Source organism: Trachemys scripta, chromosome 4 (assembly GCF_013100865.1).
Source record: "Trachemys scripta elegans isolate TJP31775 chromosome 4, CAS_Tse_1.0, whole genome shotgun sequence".
NCBI classification, from domain to species: Eukaryota; Metazoa; Chordata; order Testudines; family Emydidae; genus Trachemys; species Trachemys scripta.
In genome coordinates this window covers 49,156,538-49,170,708 of record NC_048301.1, presented here as the reverse complement: position 1 = coordinate 49,170,708, position 14,171 = coordinate 49,156,538, and the positions used below count along the sequence as shown (strand labels likewise).

Here is a 14,171-nt window from a genome sequence, read left to right as displayed (position 1 = left end):
TGTTTGGATGCGGACATATACCTTGTATGCAGCTATGAGCTGAGAACAATTTCTGTTTTTCCTAATACTTTTATTAGTGCCGGTTAATTTCCAGTGGCGCAGGAAAGCTGAGTCTGCATTCTTCTGCAGGTAGGTTATCAAGTCATTCTTTGGTAATTCATCAGTGCCAAGGTACTGTTCCACATGCTCTATTGACCAGCAACCCTACAACAGGAACCACCAAATGTTGGTCTTTCCTGATTGTAAAGTCCTAAAGATTTCACATGCATTATACACAATTTCTTTAGGAACATGCATTTACAAAAATTTTCACTCATATCTTCTAAATATTCAAGAACTACGTTAGTGCTTTTTAAAAAAATGTTGCATTTCGCAAACTGCAATGATTTGTTTTGTTATTATTTAAACAGCCACACAATGTAGGGATTAGCAAAAGTACCAAAATTAGTCTTACCATTTTTCCACTCTCTTTCTCTTTATCAGAATCCTTCATTTCTCTGTACATGATTCTAAACATGAAAACATTAGTGTTAATGTTTTTAAATAGCTTTTCAGAAAAGCAGAAGATATTTAAATAATGCTATATTGATTCACTCAGAATCTTTAGTACAGCCTCTACATTCTGCAGTTATACTTTATCGTTTTGTTGGAAGTTGCGAAAGAGCAGTAGCAGCAGTTCTTCCAGGTAGCAAGCGTGAGATGTCCCAACTCAGCAGAATACTTCAACTCATGCTCAGAAACATGTGTTTAAGGCCATCCCTTTTTGGCAAAGCACTTAAGCCCCATTTTCTTAAATGGGGCCTGAGTGATCTTACAAATGCTGGTCTCTAGAATGGTGCTAACAGAATTTATCTAGAGGTAGGGAAAGGATATGGTTACATTAGGATGCCTTCAGTCATGTTTCAGAGTATGTCTACACTACAATCGAGAGGTGTGACAAACGTATGTAGACATATCTGAGCTACCTTTGATGTAGCTAGATCAAAGTGAGCTCAAGTAGCAATAGCAGTGAAGCCCTGGCAGCTGCTCACATCTGTACTAGAGTCCTGCGGGGGGATGGGGTTAGCATGTGCAACCTCTTGTGTTGCCACAGTTTCACTGCTATTGTTACTTGAGCTAGCTTTGATCTAGCTATATCAAAAGGTAGCTCAGATATGTCTACCTATTTTGCAATCACACTTCCTGAATTTAGTTTAGATGTACCCTGAAGCACATGACTGAAGGCTGCTAAAGTAGATCAGGCTAACTAGATCAAAGGTAGCGCAGGTATGTCTACACCTGCTACAAACATATTCCTAATTGCGGCACAGACATACCCTCAGGGAACAATACTGAAAATGGCTTCTTAGAGAAAAACCTGTTAGTTCCTTGGATGCAAGGTAAGGATGAGTGAACATACCCTACTACTGAAAAGATAACTGGGATAGGGACTCAGAAGAAAACCAAAATACATTAATAATGTATCATGTTTCACAGTTCATGGAATGGAAAACCTCCCCCCTGTAATGAACTAATTTCATTATTGAGATCAGAGATACAAAATCAGCCATGCCAAATTCTACAAAGCACTACAAAAACCACAATGAATCTGCAATAAAATAACTTACATAAAAAATTAGAATACAAGCAACCGAATGTAAGAAAGGTTTAGATCTTTTACGTAAAGTCTATATAGCAGGGTATGACCACAGAGTGAGTCACATCCCCAGTAGGCCACCGCAGCCCTGTTTTAATAAGGACACTGATTACTTCCCAGCACCTCCTTCAACACTGCATTTTTAGAAGAGCAGCAGGCAGAAGCAACCCTCTTCAGATCCATTCTACATTGCTGCAAAAATCCCTTGTCTCCCTCATGTTGTTAGTTGCATATGGTATCAGTTTCTTTGATTCTTGTGAGAAAAAAGCAGCCAAATCTTAACATACATTTTTATAGCAATTTCTTAGCCAGTCATCCTCAAATAAAACCATTGTAGATGTATTGATATATTTATAATCTCTTACGTGTATGTTGGCTCCCAAATACGTCTAAGTTTATCAGATTTCACATTGCCATTACAGGAAAGCTGCAGTAATTTCTGTACATAGTAAAAGATTGTAGATCGGAAATTTGTTAGGGGTAACTCTACTTCCCGAGTTGTACCAAGACCTGTAACTTTCAAGATAAGAGCTAAACGAGGTGATGGCATACACTCAACTTCTTCCAGGAGTTCTGAATGGGGTGTACCTGTATTTGTAAAATCATTTAAGAAACAATTAAAAAGAAATTCATGAAACATAAGTACTCTCCACACATACTACTTAACATTAATAATAATATGCCCTTATAAGAACATTTACTGATTTAATATTAAATGTCTATATCCGAAAGGAACTGCCAGGATAAAATTATATTAAAAACAGTATGATATATCTATGTTACCAACAGCTAAAGGAGTTCCTAAAATCTAGATTTACTTATTTGTTTATTTTTTGCATTTATCAGCATTGACAATGAAAGCAGAATAGTTTACTTTATTTCTTTCATTCACTTTCACTATCAGGTTCTCCCATTGTAGCAAAGGATTGCAAGGGACCTGACAACATCCTTCACTTTAAATTACCAGATGCACTTAAATTTCTCCTTCAAGCCTTAATATCGTCCCCTTATACTGGGTCCTTTCAATTTGTTTGTACTAAGGATGGCTATTTATTGTACACCTCTTGCAGGCTGAAGCCACAACTCTCTTCCAGTTATTGGGCACTACAGATAGAAAGGAAAAGACCTACAGTAACTTGCTTTTACAGTATGAACAAGAACTCTCAGGGCAAATTAGACACCAGCAGCTGGCCCATGCCAGCTGAAGGAGACTCACGGGGCTTGGACTGTGGGACTGTTTAATTGGAGAGTAGACTTCAGGCTCAGGCTGCAACCCAAGCTCTGGGATCCTGCGAGGTGGGCAGTTGCCAGAGCTCAGAAGTCTACACTGCAATTAAACAGCCCTGCAGCCCAAGCCAGCTGGAATGGGCTAGCCATGGGTGTCTAATCACAGTGTAGACGTAACCTCAGTGTTCTTCCAACATACCTGGTGGAGGGATTTCTAGATCAGTTGTCTGTTGGACGTTAGTACGGCCAGGTCTTGGGTCAAAAGCAGGAACCAAAGCAGAAAACTGACGTTTCAATACATAGTCATCATCCCATGTTCTTCTGCGTCCCCCTTTAGTTTCATACTCCTCTTCTTCCTGTTTAAGCAAGATTCCACACAGAAACCATTTGATCAACAGTTAAACAAAAAAGACTAGTTACAAAATAAGGCAGAGTTATATAAAAGGTAAAACTAAAAGTGAACTAGAAAGGAGGTACTGGGGTTCTAGTCCCAAGATCTTCAGCAAGATCAAAACCTCCATTTTTTTCAAGTAAAAAATGGGAGTTAACTATACTTACCCATTTTTGTAAAGTGCTTTGAGATCTACATTTTGGAAATACTACTATTAAATACACATTGGGAATACTATTCACAAATTGACTCTGTTTGTAGCTATGAATGCACTCCCTTCCACTCCTAACAATTTTATTCATCAATACAAGACAACAGGGAAAATAATTAAGGCTGAGAGTTTGTCACAGAGGTCACACAAGTCATGGATACCGTGACTTTCCAGGACCACCATGACTTCCACACCTGCAGTGGCCCCAGGGCCAGCCATACCCCAGTGGGTGGCCCCAGAACAGTAGCAGTGTCCTGGGGCCCAAGGAGCAGCTAAGATTAAGTCAAGGACATTTATAGTAAAACTCATGGGTCACGGGCAGTGAATTTTTGTTTATTGCCAATGATTTTTACTAAAAATACCCATGACTAAATTTTAGCCTTAAAAATAATTAACTGGAAAAAATTTAGTGATCTATATTTAGAAATAGTTTCAAAGTTTTCACTGAAAGCACAACCTTACCAGGATCTCTTATTCCCTAACAAAAATTAGGATTTTAAAATACTTCAATTTGCACGTTAAATTAGCCACAAAAAGTTGTACACAATTTCCCATGGAAATAACTGAAATGTTTAAGGAAACCTTGAAAGATAAAATAGTAAGGCCAAAGCTGTCAAACTTGGATTCCTAAAATTAGGTTTCTAAATCTATGTTTAGGCATCTGAGTGGCCAGATTTACAGAAGTGTGAGCATACATGAATCCCAATGAAGTCAAGGTGATTTGTAGGTGTTCAACACATCTGAGAAGATGTGATGAATTACTTCATAGGCAAACTAAGAGGAAATTCAGAACCATTACCACTGAAATGGTGCTGGTCAACCTTGCCAGACTACTGTACCCCTTTCAGGAGTCTGATTTGTCTTGGGTACCCCCAAGTTTCACCTCTCAAAAACTATTTGCTTACAAAATCAGACATAAAAATACACAAGTGTCACAGCACACTATTACTAAATAACTGCTTACTTTCTCATTTTTACCATATAATTATAAATCAATTGGAATATAAATATTGTAGTTACATTTCAGTGTATAATATAAACAAGTCATTGCTGCTATGAAATTTTAGTTTGTACTGACTTCGCTAGTACCTTGTTGTAAAACCAGGCAAATATCTAGATGTACCCCCGGAAGACTTCTGCATATACCCAGGGGTACGCGTATCTCTGGTTGAGAATCACTAGGGGAAGCAAGTAGAAGATTTGGCTAGAATAACACTGGTTCTTGTTATTGAAGTTGTGTTACCATCATCTGTGGATCAGGTTCTCAGTCAGGGAGTCTGATTAGACTCCCAACTGATAACAGGAGAGAAGGTAGCAGCTATGGCAGATTAGCTTTTTTCACTTCCACACAGCCAGAAGGTTGTACCCACTGCTTTTGATGTTGACAGTGAACTGTAAACTTTGGATGCAACTATCATCATTTTTCTTTGTCACCTGGAGATTACATTACTGCAATGCTCTCTACATGGGGCTGTGTCTTAAATCCACCCAGAAACTGCAGCAGGTACTCAGAATTTGGCAGACTATTTGTTACGTTGTGTGTCATTTCATGAGCACATTAAACTGATGGTCTGTGATCTGAACTGGCTGTTCACTGGTTTCTGGTCTGATTCTAAGATGCTGGTTTTGGCCTATAAAGGTCTGAAAAGGCGGTGACCTGCCAGTGTTAGAAATTTCCTTTTCTCCTTACGAGATACTGCCATGGAAGCACCTCAGCTATGGCTCCTTTGGTACAAAAAAAGAAGGGGCTGGTGGAAGGGCACTATCAGGGCCCTGAACCTTTTAACTTTCATCCCCTGATCACGGTCTGTAACAGTCCAAGCTTATTAGCATTCAGGGCACACTGCAAGCCCTATTTTTAATTGCTGGCCAACAGACTGAGGGTCAGATTGTGGCGGTAGTACAGTGGTTTAATTGGTGAGATTTATTAATTTGATATATTTATGTTAATGCTGGCATAGTGCTAGTAGCGAGTAACTGTCAACATCTATTTATGCTGAATTGTTTTAAGAATTTGTCAAGTTGAGTCAGAACATAGGACAGGTACTCTTGTGTATTTATTATAACTCTAAATAAGCTTTAAGGATAGAAAAGCCAGTTCTAGGTCTCCACATTGCCAACATATCTATGGGTTTTTTACATATCCTTTAATATGCATACTTTATTTAATTGGAAAGTATTTTTGTATGATAGGTATATACTATACCATAACTTCCTCATATTCCTGATCTTCTTGATTGTCATCTTCATTTTCATCATCTTCCTCATCTGGCTCAGGCAGATCCTCATCATCCTCTAACTCTGCTAATAGAGTACTTGCCCGGCAGCTATCAAGAAAATCTATATATAAAATAAAAGAGACACAAACCCGTTTTCAAAATAATTGAAACAATTTTGAAAACTAAAAGCAGGAGAAGAATGAAAACAGATCTCATTTAAACAAAATAATTATTAAGGAAGACAGGGCTAAAACCTAGTCCAAGATACTCTGGCAATGTGCGTGGAAAAGAAAAAATGGTAAAGCAGCTAAGATAGCACACTTGGCAAAGAAACAGGAGTCTGTTCAAAGGATACAGTAAAAATGTTTAGAAGTATATGTGTTTCTAACTACTTGTTAGAAGTAACACCTAAAAATCACAGAATGGATAACGATGGGGGGAAAAAAACCTCTCTCTCTCTTCAGTTTACATTATGTATTTCATAGCATTTTATATACAGTCACACAGTCAGTTTCCCCTTCTATGTGGATCTTTCATATTTGTGTAAATATGTGGACTGTAAAACTAGAAAGATGGATAGTGGTACTCGGGGGTGGTTACGACTAATTTCAAATTGATGGTGTCCTTTTTACTAACATTAAGTGTGTGTTCCAAACCATAATACATGACTAAGGCTACGATTTAATCATGGGTATTTTTAATAAAAAGTACAGACAGATCACAGGCAATAAACAAAAATCCACGGCCCGTGATCTGTCCATGACTTGTACTATAAATACCCGACTAAATCTTAGCTGGGGGGCCACTGCAGAAGTCCCGGAATCCGTGACTTCCGCGACCTCCGTGACAGACACGGAGCCTTACAAATGACATAATGTAACAGAATTCTGATAATATATTTGTTAACACCATTTTGAAAGGTAAAATGTATAATAATAAGAATTATTCAACAAAAGCCTTGGTATGGGCATACAGCTCACCCATACTCCCCTAGTGTCTACTAAAGAGGGTTTTTTACTGCATATATATTTTCTGATTCCTTCTTCATATTTCCACACCTCTGCTATGGAGGCTCTACCAGAGAACAACAAATACAATCTCTGCGTCATTCCCAAGACTCTGACAGGAATCCTAAGACAACTACCACATCAGTCTCTCCTGAATACGGTGTACTTTAAGCCCAGCCACTGAGCCAGAACAAAAGTTTTTGTCAACATGTAGATATTTGAGTGACACTGGTTCCATTTAGTATCACAGAAACAAAGAAATTAGAAATAGAAAAGGCATATTCAGACATCTTGACCAATCCTCTCCAAATGGGCCTAATCCGTTGAAGTGAATGGGCATTAGATGAGGGCCCAAGACAGAACTTTTCCCTACATTCTTTAAGTGCTTTGTTCATTTTAGTTTTAAGTGACTCATGTAATGGAGCTCTCAGGACTTCCCTTAGGAGGCTATTCCCCAGTTTAATAAACCTCTATGCTAAGTGTTTCCTGATAACCAGCCTAAATTTCCCTTTAACTCCTCTATGTATCACTCACCTTAGATTACCCTAAATTCCCCCTTTTCTATTTTAGTATTTACACCCTTTAACTGTTTATCCTATCCCATAGTTATCATTTAGCCAAGCCAATGTGTATTGTGCATTTAAGTTTTTGTGTCTTTCCTCATAAATAAGATCATTCCATCCTCTTAATCATTCCCCTCAATTTGTTGACATTCCTCTGGTATTGGGATTCCTGGAACCACACACACTACTCTTCCATAAAATAAAATGTGTTATCTGAGATAAAAGGCAATGGCCTGGATTTTTAAAAGGTATTTAGGCATTGTTGTGCATTGCATTGCAATATCTAATTGGTTTAGGAGCCTAAAACATCTCCAAAAGGGATTCAGACTCTTTTGAAAATGATATTTAGGCTCCCGAATCAGTTAGGAACTGCAATGCTGAGCAGCACAGTAACGCCTAAATACCTTTAAAAATCTGAAGCAATATATCTATACAACACACAAAGAAGAATGTTTAATTTTAAAATACGCCTATTTACTGAATGTTTTAGACATTAAACTCACTGGTCCAATTTAAAAAAAAAATCAAATATAATATTTAAATGCCTACATAAAAAAAAAATCAGTAAGAGTGCGTGAGAGAGATTTAGAGTATAAAAAACCAAAATGTACAGAAACACTGCCATTACATCAAAATTCCTTTGAATGAGTACAGCCTTACATAACTAATGACAGGTGAACAGCTCAACTCTCAAAGACTGTTCAGTAAATAAAATACTAAACAAAAAACGATTAAAAAGGTAAGGAAGAAAAGGAAAATCATTAATGGGAGTTCTGTTTATGTTCATTTAAAAATGAAACTTACCATATAAAGAATATTCTGCCTCCTGACCTGTATCGCTCTCACTAGATGTTGATGTTAGGCTAGTAGTTAGAGTGTTACTAAGTGACTGACCAACAGATAAAACTGTAGTTGCTGTAGCTACATTGCTGCTGCTAGTAACACTGGATGTAGACATGGTCACTGTTGATGTGGTACCAGTTGTAGTCAGATTAGGAAAACTTTGGGCACCCATAAGAGGAGAAGCTATAAAGATATGGTAAGATAAAATAAATGATTCGAAGAGCACAATTTACATGCATGAGTCCTGTGTTTGAAAAAAAAAAAAAAAAAAAAAAAGTGGTTTTTTTTTTTTGGCTTGAAAGTCACCATGGGTAACCTGTCTATGAGAAGAGAGGTCCTAAACACGGAGGTGTACAGCAACTGTTTGGGGATGTTAAATAGACCGCATGTCCAGTTTGGACAACCTGCATGTAAACTAAGCAAAATTTTATTAAATACATCCCACTGTATACAATTCCCTGGAAATCTGCAGTATCTTCTTTAAAACCCAGTTTAATCTGATTTGATCGCTTCTCTAACTGTCAATGCAATTTAATAGATATACAGAGAAAAAACTGATATAATTTTGTAGCTTCTGATTTTTGTGCATTTTATAAATCCTACAGAAACCCTAACCTGACATTCTCTCACATATGTAGTATTTTGTTTAATTCTATGTAGTGTGTTTATTCAGTAATATGGGCAATGCGCTTCAGTCACAAGTGCTATTAAAAATGTAACTTAATTTCCATACTTGTGTTAGAAATCTCAGCCATGACTATCTTAAAATCAATTTCTGAATTTAATACATCTTTACCTTTTTAAAAAACATTAAAGACTAAAAACAAGAAAAAAGTGAACTGTGACTGCATACTCATAAAATACACTACATGCGTTTTATTTTAAATGTATAATAATTAAGGTCCTACTTGAACCGCTGGATGATCTTCAAATAATTGTGTCTGAGTTGCAGCCAAGACATGGAAAATCGCAGAAAAATAATAATGGACCTTTATTAATAGCAGTAATTTGGAAAAGCCAGAGAAGACCTATTTGTTTATATCCTTCCAGCAATTTTTTTTAAAACACTCAAGTATTATGTTATGCCTGCTTTTTTTTTTTCTTTTTAAATAACGAGACATTATGCTGCAACAATAGTACATTCATTACAAAAAAAAAGGTGACCGGTACAATATAAACTTCAGAAGATTATATAAAAGTCTTAAATGCAACTGCTGTAGAAATCAAGTACATTCACTTTAGCCTTTTACATTTTACTGTTAGTGCAGTACTAAATGCATACTCAAAATCTATGCAAATTTGTGGACTGTGCAAGATAAGCTAATTAAAATAAAAATTGTAGTGGTAGCCCCATATTGCAGGATCCACAATCACGAAGGAAGTAGGACCTTAATGATAACTGACATATGTGCCGGTATGTTTACTGTAATTCAATGTGCAGAATTCTGGGTATTTACATGGTGACCATGATTATATGTGCAGCGCTGTACAGTATATCTGTAAGAAATCAAACACTTAAGCCTCAATCCTGCAAATATTTCTGCACATGCTTAACTTTAAGCATGTGAATTTTCCCGTTGACTTCAATGGGATTTCTCACATGCCTGAAGTAAACATTGTGCAGGTTCGCAGCCTATAATAAAAATAAAGCTTGTTGCATGCTCTGTGATTTTCAAATATTATTTCTATAAAACATGTGAAATATAAAGTTTGAAGTTTTAAAAATAAGCTTTAATTAAAAAAGCAATTTTGAAAATTGCTTCTAAAAGGGACACAAGCAATTTAATCACATTAGAAACAGTTTAGAAAAAAATTCAGTTTGTTTACTCCTTGCATTTCACAGAGCTGTGTATAATAAACGTTACTGCTTCTGTTTCATTCTGTAGTCAGTCATTTCACCTTTGCTGATGTGAGTCTTATACAACAGATTAAAAATTAAAACTAAGAAAATGCAAATAGGAAAATCACAAAAATTGGTAGGGCCCAGGCAGGTATAGTACCTGACACTAATTTCACAAACTAGATTTGAATTTTGAGGTTTCCTTTAAGTAGCTAACTTTGCCTCCTAAAGAGACCCCTCATTGTCCCATACCTCCAAAAATAAATAAATAAATAACCCACAAACTTCTGGGTTAAAGACAAGCATGAGAAATTTCAGGCCCAAAGATTTTTTTTTTATTTTTTTTCAAGAGCCTGAAAATGGGGATTATAATAGTGTGAATATCTTCTCATACATAACCATAGTAGCAACAGCAAGTTGCTACTAGAATAAGGAGGAGGTACAGTAGAAGTCAAAGTCAGCACATGCCAGCTGTTATTACACAGTTACCATATAAGCATAAAGAAATTGGTTAGCTCAGATACCACTGCATAGTAACTACTGGTAAATGCTGATATTTTTAAATTGCAACCGTTATAGCTAGATCCCCAGACCCAATCATCTGTAATTTCAGACAGATTGTTTCTGGACAAGCCTATATGCAGAATGTATCTGAATTCCAGGCCTTCCACTTAGCTATGTGTAACCACAGCGCGTCCCGAGCTTCAGAGTCTTCCCAGTTAAATATCCCAGACAAGCCCCCACTTGTAACACCGACAGACCCCGGTCGGCAGCGGATGGGATCGAACCTGGGACCTCTGGAGCTTAGTGCACAAGCCTGAGCTTAAAGCCATATGGCTCTTAACTAAGACTGTAGAACAGACTCATTAACCTCTCTATAAATGGTCTCGATGCCACTAGATGGGACAGAACACCACACCCAGGAGGTGTGTGGGTTACATATACATCACACTAAGTATGGTTCCCTTACTGAATTTAGTCCTTGGTGCCTCTTTAAGGCATCTAGTAGAGATGCAATTTGCTCCGTTTATAAAATTCAAAATAATTCCTAAAAGGAGAGAATTTTTTTTTTTTATTTAATTTTGAAATAAGCAATTGGCAAATTAAGGACTGGGTTTATTTGCACTTTGCATCACTACTGTTTCACAATATATGTCTTAACCTGCTGCCAAATTCTAGGAAGCTAATTAAGTGTGCTATTAAAACACATACTATTGTCTTCAATCAAAGCCTTTCCCCTCAACACAAATTAACTTCAGCATTACTGCTGGCATTACTGGCACTGTTCTCCTGCTCTATGAAACAAAAAGCCAGTAACCTCTTCCTTCCTCTACTCCTTCCTCTATTCCCCTTTATCTTTATGCCTGCCCCAAAGTGTTAAATTATTTTTCCTGATCTCACTTTATGAACATAAGAATGTATAGCAAAACAAACTGAAAAGTTTTCTATACATCATCATTCAAAGAAAAAAGATTAACACACATGCACACACACAAAAGGAGCAAGGAGCAATCCCTTTTACTGTGGCTGGTCATTCACCTATTTGGAGAAAAAAAAATACAAGGAAAAGGACACGAAAGGTATGGAAATTCTAATATGAAACTGAATTGTTGCTTTCTGGTTAGGATGACTTCATTTCTCTGAACTTGGTCAATTTGATAAAAGGCTGCTCATCAATGCCTTCCCCTAATTTGAATACTACAATTGGCCAAATTTACAAAACAAAACATCTACAAGTTCTATGATACACCAAGTGGGAGACAGGGCCATTCTAAAATTCAGAAGAATGACCTAACTCATAACAAATAGCAGGATTTTATATACTTCCCTTATTATACCTTAAATCCAGCAAAGGACTGTAGCACATACCTTGCCTTAAAACACATACAGTACCATTGAAAACAATGGAACTACACACATGCTTAAAGTTAGGCATATGCATAAGATTTGTTGGATCAAAGCCTTAATTATACACCAACTATACACATCATAATGAATTCAGTAAAGTGGATTGCAGTTGGCCTTAATATTAAGTGGGAAATTAAATTCATGGAAATTTTAAAATATCTTTCTACTATACACTATTTTTTCCTTTATTGTGTTCTTTAAGTTCAAGTCTACAGAATCAATTCACAATGTGCAGGAAAATCTCCTAGTAATACTGGTAATTACATATATACTTTTCCCCCTCAGGGCAGATCAGATCTCTGCATGTGTGTAAATTTATGTAATATGGAACAGCTTAAAGAGGCAGTCTCATAAATCAGCTGCTGTTAGTTTTCCAGCATTTCTAACTTTGTTGAAGTTTTCAAAAATGTGTTACAGGAATAAACTTCTTTTTCTGTTTGGAGAATGCTAAAGAGGGAGCAAGGGCAGTTGACAACAAAACAGTTACAAATTAGTGAAGAAACAGCAATACGCCATTTCCCAAATACAATGAACTCTTCATGAGTTATACAAGAACACAGGAAATGGGGGCTGATGTAGTTAAATTCCACATCAAGCTTTCAGAATGGACCACATTTAAAGTCTAAAAGGAAGCCAAGGGCAGACACAACCTTCCACATCCCTCTTACATGAAGCATTTGATCTCATTTTCTGACAAAAATATATATCTTACTTACTTGCAGTGCTCATGACATTCCTTCCCAAAGTATTAGTGTTGTTATCACTGCTACTTCGGCTTAAATTCATGTTGTTAGTGGCATTGGTACGTGCTATGTTTGCCACTCTTCGTACAAAAGACTCCAAGCTAGAAGTTTCACGTGAAGATAAATTAGGAACACTTGCACTGGAGCTCATTGGAGCACCAGCAGCCAACAAAGAACTCACTGAAAGTCTGTTACTTGCTGAAGAGCTAAGGGGTCGTTGGGAAGCTGCTTCTTTATTGGTCAATTCAGATACTGAACTAACATCAGGAGAGCTCACACTAACAATTCCCATGGATATGGCACTAGACTCCCCAGGAGTACGTATGGAATTGTCAGGACCTAACTTCCTTTCTGCATTTTCATTTCCCATGTCCGCTGTTAAGGTGCTGGTGCTTGCACTGGATGATGACCCTACTTCAGCTTGAGGCATGTTAGCAGCAGAAGACAGAACAACAATTGGCTCGTGGACGTCAGTGCCTGAAACTATATTCTGTTCCATTACACTCTCTGATCTCCGCTCCATTTTGGTCGAACCCAAGCTGATGTCGCTGCTACTGGCCACGCTACACACAGAACTGCTGCTTCCTTTTCTACTTGAGGAGCCTGCAGCAGCAGTCGTCTTGTCTGGACAGTTGTTTTTCACCAAGCTGCTCCATGACTGCGTTGTGCCTGAAACAGTGGATGAAACAGGTTTGGGTGATGCCGCTGAATCAGGGTCGTACCCTGGTGCAAGCTTGAGGTCAAACTTTCCTTCTGCGCCCATACGGTAAGAGTTAGAGCCACCAGCATCCCAGGTGACATCAATCCAGCCTGGAAAGGGACAGGAGTTTATGAGACCCAGCAGAAAGCAGACAGGAGCGTGTAAGACAGTAGCTCCACAATATGGGATCAGCTTTGTATCAGGGCTGTCTCTTTGAGTTACTAAAATTAGTAAATAGCCTTCAGTGCCAATTAAAAATGAAAAAAGTTTTGGAATTTAAATAATTTGATAGTTTTACTAAGTTAAGTTGGCATTCACATGCCTTGATTAATCGCTATTTTCAGGGTCTGAGAATCCAGCCAAAAAAAATTTGCTCCAGGCTGGAATTTGGCATACTAGATGCCTGTTAAACAGGCATTTCTCCTTTTTTAAAAAAAATAATCTTTAGTTTAATTAAAGATGGATATGCGTTTCATATAAGTGGGCTTGAAGTATTTGTAAGATAAAATGTTTACTATAACAAAGGATGCTAATAGTTTCCCGTAAATTTAGAAATAACATCCTTAATTTTTAAGGAATGAAAAGTCAGAAAAATCATAATTATATATTAAAATTTCTCATGTCTTCATTTATTTCTGCAAAACTGTATAATTATAACACTTTTATATATGTTGCTTAGTTGAAATTATGTGTGCCAGCATCTTTAAGTTATAGAATGCATATTTAAAAAATGAAATTGATTAAATGGGAACTTTTTTCATTCTTGTATTCCAATTCAAAATAAAAAGTTTTACTGAAACTCAGTTTTTCAGTTCAGTAATTAATGTGGGCCCAATCCTGCATTCCTTACTCACATGAATAGCCTCACTGACTTCCATTGGAC

The 14,171-nt window shown here is 37.1% G+C and overlaps 1 protein-coding gene across 7 annotated transcripts in view; it reads right to left on the bottom strand.

The window, feature by feature from the left end:
• The window catches only part of HECTD1 (HECT domain E3 ubiquitin protein ligase 1), a 104,576-nt gene that overhangs the window by 16,284 nt on the left and 74,121 nt on the right, over positions 1 to 14,171 (bottom strand). For 3 of the 7 annotated variants that reach the window (XM_034768704.1, XM_034768702.1, XM_034768705.1), the window contains exons 25-31: positions 12,562 to 13,398; positions 8,059 to 8,280; positions 5,672 to 5,805; positions 3,063 to 3,219; positions 2,002 to 2,224; positions 455 to 509; positions 22 to 204 (exon numbers count right to left, since the gene is read on the bottom strand). In XM_034768704.1, the coding sequence (XP_034624595.1) occupies positions 22 to 204; positions 455 to 509; positions 2,002 to 2,224; positions 3,063 to 3,219; positions 5,672 to 5,805; positions 8,059 to 8,280; positions 12,562 to 13,398 (1,811 nt within the window). The remainder of the gene's footprint in view (positions 1 to 21; positions 205 to 454; positions 510 to 2,001; positions 2,225 to 3,062; positions 3,220 to 5,671; positions 5,806 to 8,058; positions 8,281 to 12,561; positions 13,399 to 14,171) is intronic. The other 4 variants (XM_034768706.1, XM_034768709.1, XM_034768707.1 and 1 more) reach the window with 3 other exon arrangements.